General features: G+C 34.4%; 2 protein-coding genes and 3 pseudogenes across 4 annotated transcripts; 4 read left to right on the top strand and 1 right to left on the bottom strand.

Annotated features, from left to right (window-relative positions):
• The first annotated feature begins 569 nt into the window (after positions 1–569).
• Positions 570–4,303, top strand: LOC143585725 (uncharacterized). Its single transcript, XM_077067445.1, has 3 exons — positions 570–1,248; positions 2,527–2,657; positions 3,329–4,303. The coding sequence occupies exons 1-3, from the start codon at positions 1,039–1,041 to the stop codon at positions 4,086–4,088; spliced, it is 1,101 nt and encodes a 366-aa protein (XP_076923560.1). The 5' UTR covers positions 570–1,038; the 3' UTR covers positions 4,089–4,303.
• Positions 4,304–7,100: 2,797 nt separating this feature from the next.
• LOC143585724 (ATP-dependent Clp protease proteolytic subunit 2, mitochondrial-like) lies at positions 7,101–9,831 on the top strand. The gene is made up of 2 exons (XM_077067444.1): positions 7,101–7,531; positions 9,236–9,831. Exons 1-2 carry the CDS (start codon positions 7,198–7,200, stop codon positions 9,637–9,639), a joined length of 738 nt encoding a protein of 245 aa, XP_076923559.1. The 5' UTR covers positions 7,101–7,197; the 3' UTR covers positions 9,640–9,831.
• Positions 9,832–10,429: 598 nt separating this feature from the next.
• Positions 10,430–18,365, bottom strand: LOC143585719 (protein VACUOLELESS1-like; annotated as a pseudogene). The gene is made up of 15 exons (XR_013144584.1): positions 17,571–18,365; positions 16,548–16,838; positions 15,851–15,990; positions 15,410–15,528; positions 15,248–15,327; positions 15,093–15,182; positions 14,888–15,001; positions 11,991–12,098; positions 11,831–11,904; positions 11,690–11,744; positions 11,431–11,610; positions 11,213–11,342; positions 11,024–11,127; positions 10,856–10,952; positions 10,430–10,790 (listed from the first exon to the last, which is right to left on the bottom strand). The product of XR_013144584.1 is annotated as a protein VACUOLELESS1-like (transcript).
• A 2,496-nt stretch (positions 18,366–20,861) lies between these two features.
• On the top strand, positions 20,862–21,795 carry LOC143585728 (4,5-DOPA dioxygenase extradiol pseudogene; annotated as a pseudogene).
• Positions 21,796–22,249: 454 nt separating this feature from the next.
• LOC143585723 (uracil-DNA glycosylase, mitochondrial-like) lies at positions 22,250–25,510 on the top strand (annotated as a pseudogene). The gene is made up of 7 exons (XR_013144586.1): positions 22,250–22,550; positions 22,903–23,123; positions 23,198–23,356; positions 23,443–23,473; positions 23,591–23,726; positions 23,896–23,978; positions 25,117–25,510. The product of XR_013144586.1 is annotated as a uracil-DNA glycosylase, mitochondrial-like (transcript).
• Positions 25,511–26,679: the final 1,169 nt, after the last annotated feature.

Here is a 26,679-nt window from a genome sequence, read left to right as displayed (position 1 = left end):
AACTAAATCTGAACATACCCATTTAACGAGCTTTTATTTATTGACGTGTCAATATAAATTTTTTTAGAAACAAATAAACGGTTTAAATTGTACAAGTCATTAATGCATGAATGTACAAATTACTTTTACAACTAAAAGTTAATTACAAGTATAGTACCTTAACTTTACTCAAATTTTATTATTTTAAGGATTACTTACCACTTGACCCCTTATGTTTATGTAAATATTATTATCTTTTGATATATTTCACAAAAATATAATTAAAAGTACTCAAAATAAATAAATATCAAAATATCAAGGGGAACTTGAGTTTAAGATTTTATTTTTAATTTCGAGCTAAGCTAAGTCGGCTCAGTATGATGTTCGACTCGAGTTAGGCTTGGCTCACTAATAACCTTTTAAGTGTCGTGTCCCGCTACATCGTGCGGACATCTGACTAGTATTTTATAAAACAAAAACATATTAAAATATAACAATTTCATAGAGTTTCCCTATAGTTAAACCCACAAAAAACTACCAATAGTAAGTTAACAACTTCCAAACAAAAACATTACAAAAAAATTGATAACCTTATCACCTTATACAAGAAAACAATTCATTGCATATGAATGATTAGAAGACAAAAAGTATTAATTTATTTTTGGCCTTAAAGTAACTTTAATTAATTTTATCCAACACAATACTCCAAAACAACATAACATAACATAACATCTTCTAACGTGTCTTATTTGGAGGCAAAGCAGCAGCAACATTCATCATCATCATCATCCTCTCTTCCCATATTCATAACTTTCTTTTTCCCAAAACACGCTTTCTTTCAATTTCATACGCGTAATATTATTAACATCATCAATCAACCAATCAATTCCAATCCATTCGCCAAGATCTTCAAAACCCATTAATCATTTTCGATTCTCTTCAAAACCCACTAATCTTTATTCAATTCCATCTCGTTTCCGATTCGATTCGATTCAATTGGTGGGTTAATTGGGTAATGTAGTGAACAAGATTTTGGATTCATGATGTTAATTGGAGGATATGAATATGCAGAGAGAGGATAATAGTTATTGGAACCGGCAATCGGATTGGGGGTTTTGTACGGAACCGGAATCGTTGAATTCGAATTATTATTGTTATTATTATTTGATGCAACGGTTATCGGATTCGGGTGTCGGTGATGGGTATATTGAGCATACGGTCACCAAATTTGATACGCTTGCTGGTGTTGCTATTAAGTATGGCGTTGAGGTATACGTTATGTTATGCTGTTTAATTTGTTAGAAATTGAATATCGAAAACCGTTTGATTTTCGTTTGATTTCATGTTTTTTAAGAAATTTTTCTAATTTTGCTGAATAAATGGTAGTTTTAGGGTCAAATGATTGGTTAAATTTAGTTTTTTTTATGCATAATTTAATAACGATGAGCGTGTTGTAAAAATCGCCAGGCGCTAGTCGGGCGGTGGGGTAGGGACTGACGGTTAATCGGGATTAATAGGGATTAGTCGGGATTAATCAGATTGAAATTTATATGTAAATTTTCAAATATACATGTATATTCCAAATTTTATGGATAAAATTCTCAATTTTGACCGATTTTGGACAAATAGGGATTAATAGGGGACAAGTCGGTGGGGTGGCGACTAGCGGGACTTAATTGGCGTCTAGTCGGGATTTTTGCAACACTGGTTAAATTTAGTTTTTATGCATAATTTAGTAGGGAAGAGAGCAGAAAAATACCGTACCGATTTTATCGTTTTGGTACCGGCATGTACCGGTATCATAAAAAATACTGAAACCAAATGGTACTGATACCTAAAACATGAAAAACAAATACAGGTGTTGACTCGCAATGTTGTATACCTCGCTAGGCTTTAGTCGGGCGGTGGGGTAGGGACTAGCGATTAATTGAGATTAGTAGGGATTAATCGGATTAGATTTTGCATGTAATTTTCCAAATATACATATATATATATACCAAATTTTATACGTAAAATTTTCAGTTTTGACTAATTTTGACCAAATAGCGATTAATCGGCAACTAATTGGTTGGGACGTAGCAACTAGCAATTAATCGGCGCATTGTCGGGATTTTTTCAACTATGGGTATTGGTTATGTTCGGTACGGTACCGTAACGGTACTTGGTGCAAAACATGAAAAACCAAATGATGAATTAAAGTGACTTCACTAAGTCCTTGTAGACAAATGAATGATGTGTTAAAACATCAAACATTTACTGTAGTTTGGATTTTGTTATGTATTTTTAGGACAAGGACTAATTGTAAATATAGCTGGTTATTATTCTGGGATGATGACCGGTCTACATTGTTGGCTGATGACATCAACTAACTTGTAATCACTATATAAGTTGATTATATTCATCATTGGAAAGGAGAATCGTTGACTCCATGAAGTCATTATTATTATTATTATTATTATTATTATTATTATTATTATTATTATTTTGTATTTTTATTATTATTATTTTTTTGTGTGTATTTGAAGTTGAATTGTATTGTGTGATCAGGTGGCTGATATAAAAAGGATGAACGGGCTGACAACCGATCTACAAATGTTTTCGCGCAAGACGCTTTATATACCTCTACCGGGAAGGCACCCGCCCTCTCCCATCATATCAAATGGATATGATATTCAAGGGTAAACATTATTTATATACTAGTATTTATTTTGACCGCCTAATGGATATGAAACTTGTATTTTTTTATAAAATTGTTATTGGAACAAATACAAATGACTTTTATTGTGCGAAACATACGAAGTTTAGAAAAAAAAAAGGACGCAGTGGTATTTTCGTAACTACTCTATTACTGAATAGAGTAATTACACTACAACTTGTATTTTGATGTAGCGTAACAATAATTACGCTACACTTTACAAGTAGCGTAATTATTATTATCGTACTTATATTTTTGTTGCGGTGTAATTACTCTATTCAGAGTAATTAAGAATTTGCTACTATGCAAAAAAAAATATTTCACTTCGTACAGTTTGTACGTTAAATCTTATTTGTACGTGATCCGGACCCTATATATGTAGATAACAGTTTTTAAAATAATAAAAATTGAAATGAAAATGTTTTTTTATAAATAGTTGCTGTTATGTTTCTTTATTGGTTGTCTGGTTCCTACCTTTTAATCATAACGGAATCTCACCTTATATTTAATTGGAAACATGTTGAATGACTATATAATAATATACATGTATGCATATGATGATATGTATTCAACTATTCACATTGATGTGTTATTGACTTATTATCTTTGACTTATTCATTGATGTGTTATTGACTTATTATCTTTGACCTGCAGGCAAAAAAAGTCAACACCAAACCATAGACATTCGGATTTATGCGACTCGATAAAATCGTTAAAATTGTCATCCTCATCCCCGCAAACCGTTTCGCCATCGATGGACGCGTTACGAGACTATTACGGCCTTAAACCGACCAATCAAAATGGTGCTAACGGAAGACTCGGGCCCAATAAAGCAGGTTCTTATAACATAGAAAACGGGCCAAAACCGCCCCAAAGTTCCCACCCGCCACACGGTCTTCACAGAAAATGTAAAAGCTTAGCTAACGGGTTGTCAGAAAATGGTGACGACGCTAGTAACGGGCCCGTTTCAAACGGGAAAAAGCCGGATTCCAGTACATGGTACGATAAGTTAATGAGAAGGCGTTTATCAGAAGTCGACCTGCAAACTCACACTCCGGAAATGTTGCTTAAACCCGACACCACGAACACCGCTAGTGCGTTTTCAGCCGCAGCCGGAAAAGGCTTAGCCTTGAGACCAAAAGCCGCTAGCAAAACCGTCAGTGACTCTGATACCGACACTTCTGGTGTGAAAAAGTCATCGAGCACACCAAGGTTTTACGACTCATATAATAGTAATGGTAACGGTAACGGTAATAGTAATAATAATAATAGTTCGTCTATGTCATCGATCTGGCCAACTTCGGTGTTGAATCTGACGGTTGACGCATTGTCTACTGCGGCCATCACGAGACCGATATTTGACGGGTTGCCGAAGCCGATAAGCGGTCGAAAGAACAAAGCAGCTATTGATTAAGTACATATGGTCTTTGGAACAATTGAATTCATGGGACAAGAGGAAATAGAAAGAAATGAAATGATAATAGAGAAAAATAAATAAAATAGGAATAAAGGAAGCCATTGTTATAATAAATATATTAATTTTTGGGGCTAAAAGTGTATATTTAGATAGAAAAAAATTGTATATTAAGGATTGTGTGTTGAGAAATGGAGAGATGATGTTTATATGTTTGTTTGTATTTAATTTTCTAAATTGTTTTTTAAACCAAAATGTTCGTTTACAAAGATCAATATCATATATTCTTTATTGAAACTGTATTATTGGGGTTCATTTATGCAAAATTTGTAGTTCTAGTTCTGTTTGTGTCGGTTGAATTGCTTGCTTTCTAGCCGCCTCCAGAACCTATAAAGAGTAAAGCGTGTGTTAGAGAATTAAAACACCTTTAGGTAGCGTTTGTTATGCAGTAATGACAGGTGAAATGGAATGATTCATTACGTGAGAATGAAATAAGAGGTGTTTGGTTGCACAATGGAATGGAATCATTCATTACACATGGAATCCCATTCCATCAAAACCATTCCTTCCCACACCCCTTCTTTTTTTCATTTCATTCCTCTTTCAACCTACTTTCTCAACAACACCATCATCTAACAACCACCGCCACCACCACTACCATAGCCACCACCATCATCTAACCACCACCGCCACCGTCACCACCATCACCTCTGTCACCACCACCGTCGCCGCCATCACCACCTGACCGCCACCGTCGCCATCACCACCTCCACCTCCACCACCTTACCACCAAAGCTACCACCGCCACCACCGTCGCCATAACCACGACAACCATTGTTACCGTCGCCACCCGACCATAACCGCCACCACCACTATCACTGCCTGGCCACCACCATTGTCATCACCACCCTACCACTGCCATCACTACTAGTGCTACCATCGCTTGACCACCACCACCACAACCACTACCCCCGTGGCTTGACTGCCACCGTCGCCACCACCACCACCATTTTCATCTCCAGAGCTACCACCACCGTCACCATTTTAGTTTTTTTTTTTTTTGTAAAAATATATATATTTTGGGATAGGAATATTTTTATTATTTCTATTTCATTCCTAAAAAATTTTTCGGATACCAAACAAAAAAAAATAATTATTCATTTCATTCTCATATGTTAACCAAATAAGACAAAGGAATAGTAATGATCCATTTCATTCCTTTGTCAATTCCATTCATTCTCCCATTCCATTCCCCCTTTATTCATTTTGGTTTTGATACATTTTGGTTTCTTGCCATCGATGTGGCTATGTTTTTTAAGAATGATAACTTTGTTTTTAATAAGATCGGTTCCACTCAAAAGGGGGTGGCGGCGCAGCTTGTTGCCCGCTTAGCTGCTTCTCTATTGTAATTGGATCATTTTATTATAATATTATTTTCAGATTTTTTGATAAAAAATAGAAGCTTTTTTGAGTATATATTTTTAAAGCGAGAGGGGACTATCATCGCCCTCTCTTCTCACACGGTTCGCTTTCATCTTGCACGGATAGTCTATGGCTATGAACTAACTACACTCACTCTCCTCATCCTCTCTCTTCAACGTAAGAGTTTTTGGTTGTTGACAGACCTTCGTTGTTTTGCCATTAATCCATTTGGTTGTATTGGTTGTGAGCGTGTGAGTACGAAAAAAATTTACAGTTAAACGTGTTTAGTGTTGGACATATAATTAAACATAATCATCATTTACGTGGCTTGTGTTCTACTATTTGAGTGTTACATAACAAACCAAATTGTGTCTAAAACGAAGCCAATATGATGAGATATTGATGGTCAAAGTTTGTCTTTGGCATGAAATTGTTGGTGGGTTGGTGCTAATGGGAGTTCTTGCTATGCGAGTTACAACTACCGAGTTACTCGTGACATACAATTACTGCTTATGGTAGGTTAGTACTAACCAATAAAATTGAAAGTTTTTCCTTTTACAATGAGTGAATAACTAACAAATAAACGAATTAAGTTGTTAAAAGACGTTTAATACGATTTAACGTTTTGTTTAATCAGTTTAATGCTTGAGAAGTTCTATTTTTTTCTTAAACTAATGGGGCTATCTTAGCCGAGAGTGAATAGAAAACACCCACGAATACACAACAATTCTCTCAAACACAAATCATTTTTTTCGGTGATCAGTAGTTCAATCTTGTTACTTATTTACGATTTAGACTATCCCGATAGTATATATTGATTCGGTTGTTGTATGATAAGAGATATATGTTTTCTTCCACGTTCATATTTATTTATCGAAAATATATGTATATTGATTTTACCTTTTACATATATAGATAAATATGTTGGTACCGCACCAATTTGGTTGGTCCACGTGGCGTCCCAACATGTGCTACGCCATTAATATTTATTTATTTTTTTTGTTTTAAATATGTAGTTTTTTTGTTCAGACATTGTAACGAACACAACAAAGTCAGTGCCAATTTGCGTTGTTTTAGCTATGTTATTTTTTTATCAAAAGCTATATGAGTATTCTAGTTGTTCACTAATTCTAATTTTGGGTTTAGCCTAATACCATAACGAAGCTAACAGATGTCAACCGAATTTGCCACTTTGATAATATGCTATTTTTTGTGATTATAAGTTATATGAGTATCAGTATTGTTTTTTGCATTGACGGACAAACTTGTTTTTCAGTTTTGTGTCCGTATCATAAGAAACCTAACTCATACCAACCAAAAACATATAAGAAAAACAAAACCGATGTGACTAATGTTTGATTCATGCCCTCACCATTTACTTTTAGAGACATCAGTTGACTTTCTTTAATTGGATCCTTAAACTGAACGAGTTTTACCTTACCTCACTATCATGTCTTTGGACGAGTGATCACGAGCGTTAACCCGAATCAAACTATGAGTTTATCCCGATACGATGGATTTAGTCTCATTATAATTCGGTTATTTTAGAGGATTTGTTGTCCTAAAAAAATGATGATATGAGCATGACAATTGCAATTCCAGAAGCAACTGAACCTCAAATCACAATCCCTTCAAACCCTAATTAATCCCCAAATTCAAATCAATCCACACATCTTCTTCATCGCCAATGCATAATCCAATCACTCGCAGTTTCACCAAGCTTTATAGAACAGCATCTGCTGCAACAAGACCTAATAATAATATAAAGCATCATCATCATGATCATAATCAATGGCGACCGTACAGTCTAATACCAATGGTGATCGAGCACTCGTCGCGTGGCGAGAGAGCGTACGACATATTCTCTCGTCTCCTCAAAGAACGGATTGTGGTCATCAACGGTCCTATTTCCGATGACACCTCACACGTCGTCGTTGCTCAGCTTCTGTTCCTTGAGTCTGAGAACCCGTCGAAGCCGATTAATATGTATCTTAATTCCCCTGGTGGTGCTGTCACTGCAGGTTTCTTAAATTCTAATTATAATTGTTTTATGCAAATTAGGGTTTGTTTGTGTTTTTAATTAGGAAATGATCAAAGTTTTTAATTCCATGTAGTGGTGCTAACCTGATCGCTGCGGCTAGTATCGATTCAATTTGTTGGTGGGGGAACATTAACTTAATATGTATTAGGAACAATATATTTTCTCAAAGAAGCAAAAAAGAATTGGAGAAAAAGAAAATTAAACTAAGAAAGAAAAAATGAGAACCGACAAACCTATTTGATGTTTGTATGTATGTGAATATGTGATTGTTTGAAAATTTCTATACTGTTTGATGAAAGAGATGCACTAGATCAGGGGCGTAGCTTAGATCGGGCCAGGGGTGTCCCCGGTCCCCTCCGTTTTTTCGCTCAGTAGTGTAAAGTTATCCTTTTCCGACCGAAATTTTGAGTTCGCCCCCCTCGGTTTTTTGCTCGGTAGTGTAAATTTACCCGTGTCCGACCGAAATTTTGAGCCTGCCTCCTCCGTTTTTTCGCTCGGCGGTGTAATTTATTTTTTTCTCAGCCGAAAATTTTTATACATGGTGTAAATTCACTCCGTTTCCGACCGAAATTTTGAGCCCGCCCCCTTCTAGTCTATAAGTTTTCTTATACATATTGAGTCTGCCCCCCTCGACGTGTATGTCCAAGCTTCACCACTGCACTAGATGTTGTTGTACAAGTAGCTTTTTAACCTTTTGTTGTTTAGGGGTTTATGGCTCTTGTAAGAATGAATTCTTGACTGTCTTACTGCATATGCTATACATTTAAATAGTTAGGAGTTAAAAAATGTGCATAAATCTGTCTTGAATTTCAGTTCTAGAAAGTACTAGCTTTGGAGTACAAATCCAAGTGCTTTTTTTTTTGTTTCAATTGCGACTGAAGGCCGTATTACTTTCTTGAAGCGAGCGTTAATGTGAGTTTTAAAACAGTATTATAAAGTCGTGGAGACATTTCACTTGCTTTTAGTAAAAAAAAGGTATATGCATTGAGACAATGACACTTATTTGATACCAAAAATGGATTATTACGTGCATAAATGCGTTGAGGATGACATGTAGAGAGGGGAAACATCAAAACCAGACTATGAAGTTTTCAGGAAAATTTCTTATTTATTAAGTGGAAGAACAAACAAAAATTCATTTCATGTAAAATCGGTGCATTATAATAGTAAATTTAAAGTCGATCTTAGGTTATCCTTGCACTTGTCATTACCTCGGAATGTTTTATAGCTTTCAGTTTGATATTAATATTATGCATTATGGTTTTCAGAAAAAGTTTCAACACTTTTGCTAGATTTATTTGGGTGTTCAAACATTAGAATACTTTTCTGGATGTTATGTTATATCATGTTATGATTTAGAATTCAGATTTTCGTGGTGGGGCATATAGGGGAACTGCGTTGGTTAGTGCACAGTTTTGAATAAATGATATTCATGTTAATATTGTTTCAAAAAAATATTCCTGTTTATGTACAATGTACTCGAATACGGTGTGAATACAGTTGTCTTTTGATATATAGCATTTCTACTGTTAAAATGCAATAACGGATGAATAAATGAACTGTTTTGAACTACTCTTTATCCCAATATTTTGCATTTAGACATGATTTTATATATAATATTGAAGATTTAGAAGTTTGTTGTTACTTGATGAAAATCATAATGTGTGATTTTTTTCTTTTGTAGGTCTTGCAATATATGATACAATGCAATACATTCGATCTCCAGTCAACACAATATGTTTAGGTCAAGCTGCATCAATGGCTTCTCTGCTATTGACGGCTGGTGCCAAGGGTGAAAGGCGGTCTCTTCCTAATGCCAGCATCATGATCCACCAACCGTCAGGCGGTTACAGCGGGCAGGCTAAAGACATGACCATCCACACAAAACAGATCATTCGGATGTGGGATACATTAAATGCATTGTATGCAAAGCATACCGGACAGCCCGTTGATGTAATTCAGAAGAATATGGATAGAGATTATTTTATGACCCCACAAGAGGCTAAGGAGTTTGGTATCATAGATGAGGTTATAGATGAGAGACCGTTGACTTTGGTCACCGATGCTGTTGGGAAAGGTTCAGAATGAAACCGAGTGAATTTAATTATTTAAGGTTTAAAAAGCGGATTTTGTAGTTGTTTTTATGTTTGTAAGAGTTACTAGAATAAGTGAGGAATTAAGGTGTTCTGTCTCTTCTACTTCTCTTTAATTCGGCTCATAAATTGGTTTCTTTACTGGTATTGTTTCGAGGTCTGCATGATTATTATGCTTACCGGTTAATCGCATTTAATTAGCACTCTTGTTGGAGCTAGGGCATTGTTTCATGGTGTGAAATTTTAACATGAATTTTGCAGGTTTGCTCTAATGCGTTTAGTTAAACGAACTGGGTTCATCACGCAGACGTGTTTAACTTTTTTAAATAATACTTTAAAATTACTTATACTGATTTGGTATTAAAATTAAAAATTCAAATGATAAAAGAGAGATGAGAACCAGTCTTTGAAGCTTAACTGTTTAAACATTTGTATTTTTTATTCGCAAATTTGTAACTTTATATTCTTATAAACATTTATATTTTTGGTTTTAAATATGTAGTTTTTATAGTGTTACATGCAAAAAGAAAGGTAAATAACAAAATTCACGTTAAATAGATCATGTTCGTGTCTATTCATTAATATGTTTGTCGTGTCATGATTTGCATAGTCGTTTAAAATTTCCAGGTTGATGTCGGGTTTCTATCTTCCGTTATGCGGCATATAAAATCATTCAAGGCCGTACGAGTGTGATGTAAAGAGACATTGGAACAAAATCAAATTCAACATCAACTCCATTCAATACAAGCCTTTCAAGAACAAGAAACTAAAACCGAAATCCAAAACTTATTCTATTGAAGAAGTTACAAGCCAAAATATAAATCAAACACACACACACACATTCACACCAATTATGAAACAGAAAATTCCCGAATTGATAATTTGTCTATACAACAAACTTATACACGAACACTACTTGTTATTGACAATTTAATAACTCACAAATAAAGATCAAAACACACACTTTTCGTGTCATAAAGACTATGCAACACCCGGAAATGAGAGTCGGTCCCTGAGAGTATCAAATATTGATGAAGCGGTTGTGTTCTGTTGTAACGTGTTTTTAAGACGCTCCAATAACTCCCCATCTTTACTTTGTGATGCAGCCTCTGCTGCTTCTTTTGCCATGCCTATTCGTGCATACGCCTGTTTCATACATGGTGATAATCGGTCAACGGGTCAAATTGGTTAAAAGTCAAATATAAAAATACCTCTGCTTTTTCACGAGGATCTGCAAGCTTTGAAATATACTTAACGGCTTCACTTTTTTCATCAGCATCAATGCATGCCTCCACAAATTCATACCAAAAATAAAAATACATTATTATTATTATTTATTTTTTTTATTATTTTATTATTTTTTTTAAATAAGAACCATACCAGTTGGAGGCCTTTTTTCCTTTGAAAACTTCTCTAAGGCATCCCAGTCTCTAATTGTTGCCAATGCAAAAACTTTGAGCCAATACCATCGTTTCTCCGAAACCTGATAATTCGAGTTTTGAATAATATCATTTAAAGTATGTCTAAAATAATATAATTTGAACAATATGAGCCATAAAGAGATTTACCTTGAATTCTGTTTTAACTTTTAGAGCAGCCCGATTGTTGCCCAATACTATGCATGTCCGAATCGTATCACTGATACTTGAATCAACAAAAATTGGCTGTTTTGTACTTACTTCCAGCTCATGCTGCATCCTGCGTTAAATGTAAAAAATAATGACAGGATGTATAAATATATAAATAAAAAACGTAATCTTGTCTTTTTTTTAAAATAAATTAATACTTTAATAATTTTGCATGTTCTTCAGCAGCCTGACTCAAAAACATGTTCCTTAGTTTCAACAAAAAGATTTTGGGCTTTTTCAATGAGTTTTATACGTGGGCCGTGAAGTGCAGATCCTCTGCTCGCCATTGGATTCTTGGCCGTTTCCCATGATTCTTTCCACAATAAAAATGCAACATCCTATAACATTAAATAAAAACTCATTACACAACTGTAAATAATGAGACAAAATCAAGTTTCATTATGAATGTAGGTTTACATGAAGTTGACCAGTGGAAAGAAAAAAATCCTTCAAAAACTCATGTTTATAGCATCTGCATTAAATAAATATGTTCAGATTTTCATGTAAAATAAGGTCAGAATAAAGTAAAACAAGAAATCTTGAGCAATTTTGACTTACCGTGCATAACGTACAAATAAGTCGCGTGCAAGAGGTCTAGCTTGTATCATTCCGAATAACTCCAATGCTGGCCTCTATACAAGTCAAAATCATATTAAATTGACAAATCAACATTATGCGAACTAAAAGATCATAACTGTAAAATATTTAAGAATAATACCCTTTGCCATATGTGAAACAGAACAAGATAAACAAGATCAGTATCACCACTTTCAGTTGCCTTTGATAACGCCGTATCTTCTTCCCCTATACCGAGTAGCAGAGGAACCTGAAAAGTCAGACGTATTATTATGTGTAACACACACACACACATATATATTATATATATATATAGGGTGAGGATCATGAGAGAACTTTTTGAAATTGAGAACTTTGAGAACCATTTTGAACCAAAAAAAGCCACATAAATAAAAAAAATTTAAAAAATATAAAACGAAAATTTTAAAAAAGTGAAAAACCAAAAAAATTTATTTTTCATCCCGGTTTCATAAAAAAACAAAAAAACCTAATTATACACACACACACACATATATATATATATATATTTGTATTTAATCTCAATTTACATAATGTACACATATGTACATTATCATTTATCTTAATTGCACATATGTGTATAAAGAATAACATGTATAAAATTAAAAAAACAAGTATTATACATATATGTATAATTTTGCTAAACCGATATTTTTTTATTTTTTTATGAAACCGGGATGAGAAATAATTTTTTTTGGTTTTTTTACTTTTTTTGTTTTCGCGTTTTTTTTTGTTTTATATATATTTTTTATTTTTTTTAAAAAGAGTTTTTTTTGTGGTTCAAAATGGTTCTCAAAGTTCTCAATTTTAAAATGGTTCTCACATGATCCTAATCCTATATATATATATATATATATCTATATCTATACTATATATAATGTATGAAAGGAGGGCAAATTAAGACACCTTAATTTTAAGGGATTTACAAATTTTAATGCATAATATACACCTTATATAGCATGTAAGAGAGGGACAAACTTGTCCACTAGAAAATACTAGACGGGTGCCCGCGCGATGCAGCGGGTGTTTGAACATGTTAATCACGTACAAATATAAGTGTTTATGGTTTGGTTAAAACCTTGAAATCATTTAAATCGATCATTGGTTTGACTTCTTTTTTCTTTTTCTTTTTTACTTTCGATTTGTTGGTCGGTTTCAAAATTTTCAAAACGTAGTGAACGGTTGGTTCACGGTTTATATCGGCAATCGACCATATGAAACCAGAAAAGACTGTAAATTAACCTAATTACAATATGATTCCTTTTGTAATATTTGTTGTTATTATTTCATGTCCTAGCTCTTCCATTAATATTTACCATTTATGTGGCTAAAATTATCATTTTTTATTTATGATCATCTCAAGTATCATATCATGTTGGTTTTTAGTTAAAATTAATGGTACATTTCAATTATTAGTTATTTTAAACTAAATTTTTTATTAAAGTTTAAACTGTGAAACCAAACTGGAACCAGACCGTTAGTAACGATTCTGTTTCAACTTTCAATGGTTGAGTTTGGTTTTGGACGACAAAAAATCAGTATTAACGGTTGGACTTACAAATTTAACTTAAAAACCATCAAAACCGACACTGAACACCCCTATGTAACATATTAATTTATTTAAAATGAAAAAAATTACAACAATATCATATCCAAATTAAAGAGAATAAAATGCTCGTTTTTACGGTGCAATTTGTTTATAAAAATATTAACGTATGAAAAGGCTATAGTCGTTTAAAAGTCATGGGTGGGAAGTTAGTTTACAAGTTAAATTAAAAACATAATATGGTTACCAAACTTGTAAGTTAAATGGATTGTCTTTAAAAGACATGTTTACCCTTACTAACACATGTATCTCATGCTTTAAGTGTTGTAAATTACTTAAAAATGGGTGTCTTAATTTACCCTTGTTTGGTGTATTATATATAGTATAGATGTCTTGAAATAGTTACAACATTGCCTCCTCAACTTTAAGCAACTTTTGTAAATTTAAGAAATAATACTACTTTGGACCTTTATCTTTACCTATATATTCTAATTTTAATTGTAAATAACTTCCCACCAACGATTTTCCAACGGCCATAACTTTTACATACGTTAATATTTTTTATAAAAAATTGCACCATAAAAATGAGCATTTTATTGTCTTTAACTTGAGTATGGTATTGCTATAATTTTTCAAATAGAAAAAATTAACATATTACATATGGGTGTTACAATTCGGTTTTAACGGTTTCTAAGTTATATCGTGAGCCAAACTGTTGGTTTGATTTTTTGTCATTGAGAACCGAAATTGAACCGTAGAAACTTTAAACTTAATCGTTACTGTTAGTTGATTCCGTGTTACTGTTCAGCTCGGTTTTTACCGGCCGGTAAAAACAGTTCTCATATTTAACTTTGGGTTAAAGTTTAGTAGTAAAAATAAAACAAGTTGCAAGCCACTTGGACTGAAAATTCAGGTTGCTTATAGAAGAAGATTTGTAGAAGATAACAAGTGGGTAGGATAAGGTGTAAGACCAACTTGTGTGTCAAGTGGATGTCTAAGTAGTTTTGTGTTTCCCACTCTATAAATAGAGGGGTTTGTTTCTTTGATTATGTACACTAAAAAATCAGTTTTGTTATAAGAAATACAACTACAAAAGTTAGTAGAAATCTGGTCCACATTTTCTGTTTTGTTTTTCTAGTTCAAGATCCGATTGTGACCAACAGTTACTAATGGTTTGGTTTCATGAATTGAGCTTCAATAATAAAGTTACCGTCCAGTCCGGTTTTATATGGTTAATTTTCTGTATAAACCATAAACCAAACCAGTTGCTATGGTTTGAACATTCGAAAACCAGCTGACCAAAAGTGATGATTGGTTCAAACGTTTTCACGGTTTCAAACGAACCTTGAACATCCACAATTATTACATGATTACTATAATTTTTGTTCCCCGCCGCATCGCGCGGGCACCCATCTAGTATATATATATATACACCGTAAACACTATTTTAATAAAAACAAACAAACGTATATCACCTGCTTAGAGGTAAGAGGTTCGTGTTCAACTAACATAGCAGCTAATTTCCGGCGACCGATCTGATCTGCGTGAGCAGCAACTGCAGCATACGAAATGCTTTTGGACAACTTTAACTGAAATTCCCAAACAGTTAGTTATTACATTTAAACTACAATAACAAAGACTGCATGTTTAATTGTTTATAAAACATTGCGGTTTGCACACCTTATCAAGTAAAATTTCAAGAAGCGTAGCATCAGGAATTGCTGACGATACTGTTAACTTCGAACAAGCCCAATGCATGATAACTACTTCCTGTATAAAGAAATTAATTTAATTTCTAAAATAAATAACATTTAAAAAGATAGAATAGAACTTACTTGATTCATTCCAAGGTAATCTGATATCCTGAGTGCCAGCAGATGTTGATGAGCATTAACCAATCGACCGATCAAAACCGTTGGTGTAACTAATATAAAAAAATAAATATATTAATTACAAGAAAGATAATCAAAGTCAATCATGTAACTGAATCGTGTTAAGGTGGTTAGAAACCTTGTATTGATGTATACTGAGTGGAATACCAGTCTCTGGGCTGCGCACAGCGTTTAAAACTCGCAACGTTTTACTCATTTCCTGAATGCTTTCACGCTGAAATTGGCTGCCAAAGCCAACTGGATATCACTACCGTAAACAGAAATTAGAAAAAACTTAAAATCTAATACACGAGCCGGTTAGTTAACGCGTAACCTTGCTTATGTATGGTCCTCTAGTTCAAACACCTAAGGTAACATTGAATTTGCCTATTTTCGGTAGTTGCTAATAAAATAACTCAAATTCTACATCAACTAATGTTCTTCAGATAAGTTCTCTACACCAACTAATTGTTGTTAAGTATACTGTACGTTTTTGCTTTGAGTTCCATAATCCATATCATGTTATATACACATATATAATTCCAATATATTAACATCAAAACTAACCTAGAAAACGCCTGACCGTAACTTGCAGCTCTAAGTAGTGTCTGTTGAAGCATAGGATCAAATTCATGACCTGCAGCATCAACACACGCTTCAACAGCTTCAGGCAGTGATGAGCGTATCAGTCTCAAATTTTCATCAGCCTGCAATAAATTGACGTTAATAAGTTTAATCATGATCATAGGTGAGGGTGTGCGTGGTGCGGTTCGGTGCGTTTTTGGTTACAACCGAACCGAAATCCAAAACTTCGGCTTTTGGAGTATTTGAAACCGTTCAGTTTCGGTTTTTCGGTTTTCATTTTGGTTTCGGTTCGATTTTCGGTTTTTGCCATTTGATCTTGAAAATTTTAGGTCAAAAAAAAAGTTTTCAAAAAATAATTTAAATAATAGACTGTTAAACATTTTACCAAAAGAACTTGAGTTACATGCTTATTAAATTCTTATAAATTACTTAATATAATTTATAAAAAAACAAAAATTTGGGTATTCGGTTCGGTTCGGTTTTTTCAGTTTTTATTATATGCAAAACCAAAACCGAACCGTTAGTTCGGTTTTTACAAAAACATAAAACCAAACCGTCGGTTTTTGTTCGGTTCGGTTTTTTCGGTTTGGATTTTTCGGTTTTTTCGGTTCCGGATAGGTTTTTTCGGTTTCTTGCACACCCCTAGGTGACATGAATAATTGTTGCATAAAGTTTCTACCTTTGCACTACGTCGGTCAAAATGATCCAACGCATCATACAACAAAGCTGCAGGCTCTGTACTCCCAATCTTAAAGATCGACTCAGTTGAAGAAGGGACCCGTTGCAGAAACTCCATATTTGAGTTAGACAATACTCTTGCTCCATCACACTCCGGAATAAGAATAATCGGATCGTCATAAAGATAACGAACCGGATCTCCATACGGGCCCACCATCAGAAGCATATCATCCCAGTACAGCAACACACTGTCCATTCCACACCACACAAGCTGCTCCGGAGCAAGAGCAGACTATACAAATACAATTAAACAATAACATTATTATAGTATTATTTATCTAATCATCACATTCTTTATTATACTCTTGGTTTTAAAAAGTGCGCTCAAAACGAAACCCTCATTGCTTTTGGCTACTCAAGACGATCAATGTTCAAAAGGCAATGAGTTAGGCAAAAAGCGGCCTAAGACGAAGCTGAGGCCGCTTTTTGCCTATGTAGATTATTTATTTTATACATTGAATCATATATGATACTTATTTATAGCTAAATTTTGATCCGCGGATGCTAAAAACATATGATATACATAAAAAAAATTATATGAAAACCCTACGCCTCGCGTACGAAAAGCGTGCACCTTTTGCTTCGGATTTAGGCCTCGCCTCATGCTTTTTAAAACCAAGATTATATTACGCAAATTCATACAATAAACGAAATCAAACAAACCTCACAAGCATACTAAAAAATAATACTCGAAAACAATATTATACAATAAAAACAAAGTTAGGGCTGGCACATGTGTCTTATCATATTTAACAGGTTCAAGACAACACGATTAATACAAGTATCAAACATGAAAACGACTCGTTTAACACTACGCTTGAAATGATGAACCCTAGCCTCCTAATTTTAATTATTTTTAAAACGTATAAAACCGCATAGTGTACTTTTCTGCTAAACAGGTCTTATCGTGTACTAAACAGGCACCTAATCGCCAACAAACTATCAAAGCAAACTCGTTACGAACCTCACAAGCATACTCAAAAATAATACTCGAAAAATCCGTAGGCATAACAAGCAGCTGCCCATCATGCGTAAACGACGCCATCAACTTCCCATTACTCGAAACAACCATCTTCTGCTACGGGCCCAACCCATCGCCAACCGTCTGGACCCCATCTTCCTCCACGACCAACACGTGATCCCCAACCGCCAACAGCACCTCCACATTCCCCGACATCGTATACTGCGGCTCGGTCACCGCCATACACAGCGGAAACTCCTCCAACCCGGCACCCGCAAGCTTCAAACTTTTCGGGTTGTTCAAATCCGGTATGCAAAACAAATCAAACCCTTCATTCATACACACAACACCATTCCCCCAAAACACACATTCCACCACATTGTGTTCCAAACACTCCACACCCAGATTAATACTCGGTTCGATAACCTTACAATGAACATCGTAACGGTAGACTGTACCGTCTTGGGTGATGCATACCAAGATTTGATCGTGGGTCCATGATAACCCGATTAAGCGGCCACCCGGGTTACGCCAGATGGTTTCGGAGATGGGTTTGCCGGCGGAGTTGAAGATACGGAGTTTTCGGACGGCGGATTCGGCGTAGAGTTGGACGATTTTGGAGTCGTCGCGGATGATGGCGATTGGGCCGGCGAATGGGGATGCGGCGACTTTGTTGCGGGCGAGATCGATGTGTTTCCATTGTAATTGGTAGATTTCGGGTTTGCGGTAGTATTTGTCGCCTAGGAGTTGCCACTCGGCGGCGATGTGGACGCCGGCCATGGACTGATCGGTGGTTGTGTGGTGTGGTGTTACCGGCTACCGGTTTGGTAGTAGTATTATTATTATTATTATTATTATTATTATTATTATTATTATTATTATTATTTTTATTGTTATTATTATTTGAGTTGATTGTCGTGGATAGATTTGGGAAATAATATATATTAGATTTATCATTTTGGAAATGAGTAAAATAGTTTTATTATTAAAGTTGTAACATTTTGAAAATTCATAAAATGATAAATATGTGTGTGTGAGTGAGTTTTGTAAAAGATGTGATAAGAGTTATAAGTGATTGTAAATAATAAAGTAGAAAAAGAATATGTGGTGGTGGTGATCGTTTATTGGGCTCATTTGCTCTTCGCAACCTACTTACAAGTCTTTTGTATCTCTGAATAATAAAGTCGGGAGATGGTAGTTGTGTTTTACTCATGTTATGTTGCATCTCGGTGGCGTCAGACACGTCGTTGTCGTTTTGACAGAAAGACATATTATGTCAGCAGGGCCGTCTCCGAAAATCTCTAAAAATTTGAGAACCCGGGGCTAGTAAAAGATGGGCCTCCAGTATTTATACTCATTAACTCCTAATTAAAAAGTAAATAATACGACAATAATTATGATAGCAATAAACAAAACAAATGAATATAGTAGCAAAATAGTTTTATATAAACACTTAAACGAATGTTGAAATTATCCTACCTTTTCTGGTTTTAAATCAAAAAGTCTTTTTCTTTAAATATATATAAAAGAAGATGATATAACTATTAACACGAGTTCTAATAAGAATTAAGCCCATGCCATAGGCTCTATTAATGAAAATGAAAAAATTAATGGTTCTTTATCATTTTTAGTTAGAATGAACATTGGACATAAAACTTAATGAGATCTAGAGTTAATTTAAACAAATAAAAAAAGTAAATAATAGATGCAAGATTTGAACATGAGCAATCCATTTGGATGGAGATGGTTTTACCACTTGAGCTAGATCAACATATCAATTCATAAGGATTTGTATATTATATATATATATATATTAATGCTAGAATTTTTTGTGGACCTTAAAAACTATTGGGTATGGGGCTGTAGCCCTCCCCCCCCCCCCCCCCCCCCCGGACCGGGCCTGTATGTCGGTAACACTCATGGCTCATCCCATAAATCCATATTTTTGAAATAAGGTAGATGAGTAATATGGTAAAAAAAATTAAAGTAGTGTAGAAATAATTAAGAGTGTTGGTTATTTTTTAAAGTTAACTGGGATTATATAGTAATTCTTTTTTGTTTCCTTCCGAGCACAATGGTCAAAACACTCCCCTACGCCAAACGTCTCTTTACCTCACGCCCGCTTGTTGCGATGTGTGCGACCATTGTCAGGATTGTGGCTAATAACAAAGGCATGTTTCTTTTGATTATCAGACTATTGTATTTCGAGATTTCACTCATCTCAAACTGGGCATTTCAATTCATTTTGATTTGCTTCAATTCCTAGAATCTATCAATAATGTTAGGAATCAAGTGATACGCAATGGAAGCAAACAATACGCACACACAAATGCTTATTACACATAACCAGAAAAATAAACGAACACGGCAATATAACGTGATTTGGTTTCGATGTGAAACCTATATATGCCCGCTGTTGCAACAAGGGACTAGGGTTTCTCTATATTGGCTCAAGTGCAAATAGTATAATTACATTTGTAGGTATTTGTAAGATAAAAAAACACGGGCTTAAGTAACTTATTGAAAAAACCGGCCCCTTTTGTGTTTCTACTTGTTGACCTCCATGGGCCTAAACCGGTCCGAAGTCGTCATAACCCAACATCATATAGTTCATATTTATATGTGGCCCCATCTGAATTATCGGTTTTTAAAGACTTGTAACTGACTTTGGAATTTAGGTTTAGTGTATATGTTTTTGGCAATTCGATCATGCTAATGCACTTACTTATATTACAAAATGATGTTAAAGACTCATTCGTTTTTCTTTTATAATTTGGATGACACTGGAGTCGTATATAGAGCATGAAACTTAAATAGTATATTGTCATGTTTTTATATTTAAAAGAATAAAATAAATATACATTATTGTAAGTTCTTTTACTCAAAATCTATCAGTTTAACTATCACTTGTCAAAAAATCTACATGTATGTCTAACCAGTGTCAGATCAACACATTGATTATAGTCTAATTCTCGGTCCACGTAGTTTGATCAGTCGATCTGGTCCAACTCTTAACAAAACTGCCCACAAACAGTAAGTTGAATCGAGTATTATCCTACATGACGTACATCTTAATTTTCTTCTTAGTTTATTTAACACGATGATCATGTAGTAATTAAAATATTGCATGACACTTTTCTTAGCCGTAAAGACTTAGAATTTAACAAAATAATAATAAAAAAGATTTGATCTACATGTGCTAATGAACTCCATTTTCTATATAAATCTTCATATTCAGTTGACTTCCATGCATACTCACTTCCATAATTTGTTCTAGTAATCAAGAATACATTCATGGCAATGAAGAAGATAGAAGACACATTTTACATATCCCATGGACCCCCTACTTTATCCATTGAAGAAACATGCATCCCTTTGAAGCATTTCCTCCAATCCTTTTCACAAAAGGTCTACCCTCGTCGTCCTTCGTCCATTCTTCTGATCTCCGCCCATTGGGAGACTGAACATCCCACTGTCAACGTCGTCTCAGATGGCCCTTCTGATACCATATATGATTTTCAGGGTTTCCCTGAACCCATCTACCAGGTAGCTAGCTAGTTAAACAAATGTATGCAATTATCATAACCAATCTATCATATAAAAATATATTTAGTCATGTCGGTCAACGACCCATATTTTTATTCGTGTCAAAAAATATTAACTCTGTGGCACTGTGCACATTTAAATCGTGTAACTGGAAAACAACTCGTTAACCCAGTTAGCTAAATGGGTTTGTGGGTTGTAAAAAATGGGGTTAAATGGGTTGGAGGGGGTGGACATGTTAACCATACGAGATAAACAATTTAACCCGAACACGACTCATATTTTAAATGGGTTAAATATCTCAACCCAAAACCTGATTATTGCTGAAGTTGTGTTCGGGAAGTGTTTCGGCCTGTGTTGAAAATTGCCACCTCTAGCCAATTTGGGTGATATTATCAAAATTGTTTATTCCAAAATGTATCAGCTCAAGTATCCAGCACCAGGAGCTCCAAAATTGGCAAAGAGAGTCAAGGAACTACTCATGTCTTCTGGGTTCAATAAGGTCGACGAGGAGGATAATTGGGGGCTAGACCATGGTGCATGGGCCCCATTAATGCTTATGTATCCAGAGGCTGATATTCCACTTTGTCAGTTGTCCATCCAGACAGAAAAAGACGCCACCCATATTTATATCGGTAAAGAAGAAGACACATTTTTATCATTGTGTCCTATGAACCTTCTCTAAGAAGCTTCATTTTCTTTTTTTTAAAAGCCCACCGCTGACATTGTTCCATCCACCCCACGTTAACAATTAATGGGTCATAGGGATGTCACTAGGTCGGGTATGAGACGAGTTTAAGTAATCCCAACCTCATACCCGATTATAAGAGTATGTCACATACTCAACCCAAAACCTATCAAATATTTATTAGGTAATTAGTTACTCATCTGGTATTTATATTTCAGGTGTATCATTCCGTTTATTAAAAATACTCGGATGTACCATTTAGTTTATGGATTATATATTTTATTGCCAAACTTTTATGTCCAATTACATTATTCCAATTACTGATTCATACTCCCTATATAACCTTCAAAACCAATTAACTTGACACGCCCATTTTTTCCATCATAATAATATTATTTAGGTCTTAATTCAATAAGACCAAAACCAAGACTAGATACCGAATTCCATGACCTCACTTGCTAGAAGATTTCCCGCCATAATATCATTTCCAAGTTCCGGCAGTCACAAAATGGCTTCTTCATCTAAACCCATAACCGACTTCTTCCCGCCGTCAAAACGCTCTAAACTAGCTGCGGCACCTTCATCCGCCGTGTCGGAATCGATTGACGCTGACGGAACCGGCACAGTTCAACCGTCGTCTTCGTCGAGTCTCACTGTGGAACAGAAACGTAGGGTTCAGTTTAATCAGTCGTTAGCCAAAGCTAAACGTAATATTAAAGTATGTGCTGAAAGAGTATCCAATTCGACGTCAGGTTAGTGTAATTAAACTTTTAGGGTTTCTTGAACCGTTCGTTTGCCCGATAAAAGCTTAACGGACGAACACGAACAAGGCCTTGTCCGGTTCGATTCGGTTTGTTTACAGCTCTATTCACGAGTCGAGCTCGAGCTCAAACTCTCGGTAAGTTAAACAAGCCGCACTTGAGCCTAGTCAAACTCAGGCTCGGATCGTTTACACCCCTACTCAGAATAAGTTAAACAAGCCTCTCTGTAAGGTGAATCTATTTGCACCTTAAGAAGACAATAATCACAAAATCACTCTCAAAATACAATGAAGAACAGTCAAACATGAAAATTTAATTTAATTAATATTTCTTTATTGTTTAGGTAAGGGGTTAGGATCTTTTAAACTAGAAGAACTGTTGGTGGAAGACACATGGTTGGAAGCCATTCCTGGCGAATTTGAGAATCCCTATGCCAAGAAATTGAGTGAATTTGTCGAAAGCGAAATACAAAGCTCCATTCCAATTTACCCTCCACAGCATTTGATCTTTAATGCTTTAAATTCTACTCCATTTGACCAAGTCAAAGCTGTCATCATTGGCCAGGTGTTTACTTGAATCCTAAATTTATATATTTGAACATGAATGATCATCGCGTATGAATACTAACACTGTATCAGGATCCATATCATGGACCGGGTCAAGCTATGGGCCTTTCTTTTTCTGTTCCACAAGGAATAAAAATACCTTCAAGTTTGTTAAACATCTATAAAGAACTTCAACAGGATTTGGGGTGCTCAATTCCGTCTCACGGGAATTTGGAACGATGGGCTGTACAGGTGAAATTCGCATTTTTTTAAAAATACATAGTTTTTTTTCTTTTTGCGAAGTATGTATTATCTGATGGTATTATTATTACGTGCAGGGTGTTTTGTTGCTCAATGCTGTTCTTACCGGTAAGAAACTTTAATTTATGAAATTATTTGGAATATATTGATTTGGTGTTTATATAAATGGCTGATATTGTATGTTAATACGATTGCTGTATTTTTATTTGTTGATATTGTTTTCAGTTAGGCAGCATCAAGCAAATTCTCACGCGAAGAAAGGGTGGGAACAGTTCACTGACTCTGTAATAGAGACGATTTCTAAAAAGAAAACGGGGATTGTTTTTCTTCTTTGGGGAAACTATGCACAAGCAAAATCTAGGTAATAATGATAGCTATTATTTTCTTTTTACTAACCTAACGATTCAATCAGTTTGAAGGTGAAAATTTAGCATATGTGACCTGAGACTCTAACTTTACATCTTTTATAGTAGATACAAATTGAAATGTTGTTTAAGATTGTGAATGTGTGTTGTGGAAACATTGTATAGGTTAATTGATGAAAAGAAGCATCATATTCTCAAGGCTGCCATCCTTCCGGTTTATCTGCTCATAGGGGATTCTTCGGCTGCAGGTTTCGTTTTCTGCAGTCTGTTCTATGTTATATAATCATTTAACGCGACATAACTACTATTTCTTACCTATATATGCACAACTTGACACATCTAATGCAACATACTTACCATATGTTTTTACCATTTAATGCAACAAGCTGTGTACTTTAGCGAATGGTGAGTATGTTACAACTTATATTAGGGGTGAGCACAGTTCGGTTCGGTTATTGGGTGAAACCCAAACCGAAACCGAAGCTATCGGTTATTTTAGAATACCAACCAATCGGTTTTCGGTTATTTTTGGTTTTTTTATTGTGATTAGAGATTACAAAAAAAAAAAGAATTCAAAAAATAGAGTACTTCATATATGTTGAATTCAAAATACAAAAATAGGCACGTGTTAGGTGGAACCAAACAAATACAAAGTTATTTGAGTAGTAGAGTTTATAATTCAACAAAGTTCTTAATATAAAAAACACTAAAAGTTTGGCCCGAATCTTCATTCATTATCTTATTCATCTTCAAAGTTTAGACCCAATCTTCATCATCTTCATAATCTTCGTCATCGTCAATGGTAGATTCTTTTGGTATTTTGTTTCCGGTCATCACATCTTAATAAAACACGTAGAAAACATAGGTTCGATTAATCGGGTTGGTTCGGTTTTTTCGGTTTTTTTAAAATGGATAAACGAACCTAAACCCAAAAATTGGTTTTTTGAAAAACTAAAAAATTAACCGTCGGTTAATGCCTCGGTTCGTTTTTTTTTCGTTTAGGTTTTTTTGATTATTCGGTTTCGATTCGGTTAATTCGGTTTTCTGCTCACCCTAACTTATATTATGACCATTATATCCTTCTCTTTTGTTTTACACTCCAAATTTCATCTCATATTGCAAGTCTTAAGAGAAAGATATAAATGTCATAATTTTGTAAATGATAATGTTTTTGTTTGGTAAATATGATATTTTGTACCAAGTTTTGAGACCGATATATGAAATTATCACTGAATACTAAACAGAATGTTGTTCTTGAACCGTGTCAATCTTTTTCTTTTTCGGAACAAGTTATTGATTTCTGTTAGATGATGCATGTAAGCCTATTTGTATAATGTTATGCTGATAAAGAAAATGCCAATAAGAGGTTGAAATATTGATTTGCAGGCATTTTTCTCGAACAAATCGGATCTTGGAGGATGCAAAGGCGACTCCTATTGACTGGCAAATATAATCCGGAACCTAAATCATTGTAATGTTGATGCTTTGTATGACTAAATTATCGTGTTCTAACACATGGATGGCGGTTAAGAAAAAATTCTATGATTTTGGTCTCATTATTCAAAATATTCTTTTTTGGTGTAGTCAAGTTTAAATTTGCTCATCTTTTCATATATTTTCTAAAATATTTCTAAGCTTTTTTTTTATTAGAAGTCATATATGTACAATTAACTTTATATGGGTAGCAGGGTCAGCAGCATGTTAGTTATGGGTACATGCATACTAACACCACAGACAGTATGGTCCATGCCTCACTCTTGTGCACTTCACCTTGCTGGGACAAAAGGATGACAATGTCGGTATGAGACGGGTATTTGTAATTCGATGTGCATGATTAGAAGGGCGTGCATGCATGTTTGTGGTCGTATGCGGCTACATTTACTCGTTAGGATGCTTATTGGCGGAATCAATCTTAAGTTTCTACAGATCAAATTGAAGTATTAAATACTCACCGATTTATTTTTAAAAATTCAATAATTCTATAAATTCAAGTTCCTAACAATTTAAACATACAATTTATTATTTTTTTTTAAGATTATGTAATGTGTTAATATATTTGGTTTCAGTACGGGTAAACAAACGGGTATATCTAATACTATTCCCATCCATATCAACAAAAAAGTATGAAAGTAATCTCATGCCAGGTTCATACATATCAGGTTCATGTTATTTTGATTTTAATCAAGCCTGATTGTGTTATAAAGTAACATGTTTTTATGAGGATACAAATTGATTTTAATAAAACAATATTTAGGAAAATCTTATTTAAAATGAGGATGAAAAGTAACTTCGTGGTCGGTCATTCTCGTTCTAAAATCTAAATTGCCGTAAACAAACTTCAGTTTTTTTATAAAGAGAATTTAGTTAGTTTTTTTTTTTTTTAGTTTGCAATATCTAATATTCATATAAATGTTTATTTGGAATATTAAAAACTACTCTATGCCAAACAATACATTTCTTAAATAAAAATTTTCTTTTAATCTTGTTGTACGTGTGATTTTCAATACCTTTATTTTCTAAAGTATGATGTTTAAAGGTTATACCTTTGTCATTAAAATGATGCGTGAATGATGGGATGCATCTGTAACTATATTTTTTATATTCAATTAAATGTTTTAATAATGTGTTTCAGTTATCACCCTTATAATTTATGCTTCTTTTAGTCTCAAATAAAGGCTACACTTAGACCAACTCAATGGTTTATAATGATTTACACGTGTTTGTACAAATAGAATATTTAACTTGTAATTTATATAAATTGGATTTAACTCGATGATATAACACTCACTTTACTAGTGAGAGATAGGAGGTTCAAAGCTTACTATCATCAATTTATACAGGCTTGCTAAGGTTCGAGTTCTGATCTCACCCGGTTTACCGGCTGCTCGCTGTCATGCCGTTTGGCGGGCGTGGAGGTCGGGTTTTATCTGGGGAATCCCTCAATAAGTG

This window comes from Bidens hawaiensis, unplaced genomic scaffold, assembly GCF_021521415.1.
Source record: "Bidens hawaiensis isolate Kalapana, Puna unplaced genomic scaffold, B.hawaiensis_p1.1 tig00034153_1, whole genome shotgun sequence".
Taxonomy (NCBI): Eukaryota; Viridiplantae; Streptophyta; class Magnoliopsida; order Asterales; family Asteraceae; genus Bidens; species Bidens hawaiensis.
The sequence above is the reverse complement of the archived record's forward strand: the minus strand, read 5'-3'. Positions and strand labels throughout refer to the sequence as shown.

Coding starts and splice junctions, on each gene's coding strand:
- LOC143585725 (XM_077067445.1), top strand. CDS start 1,039: ATGAATATGCAGAGAGAGGATAATAGTTATTGGAACCGGCAATCGGAT. Junction 1,249..2,526: donor CTATTAAGTATGGCGTTGAG/GTATACGTTATG, acceptor TTGTGTGATCAG/GTGGCTGATATAAAAAGGAT. Junction 2,658..3,328: donor AATGGATATGATATTCAAGG/GTAAACATTATT, acceptor TTTGACCTGCAG/GCAAAAAAAGTCAACACCAA.
- LOC143585724 (XM_077067444.1), top strand. CDS start 7,198: ATGCATAATCCAATCACTCGCAGTTTCACCAAGCTTTATAGAACAGCA. Junction 7,532..9,235: donor TGGTGGTGCTGTCACTGCAG/GTTTCTTAAATT, acceptor TTTCTTTTGTAG/GTCTTGCAATATATGATACA.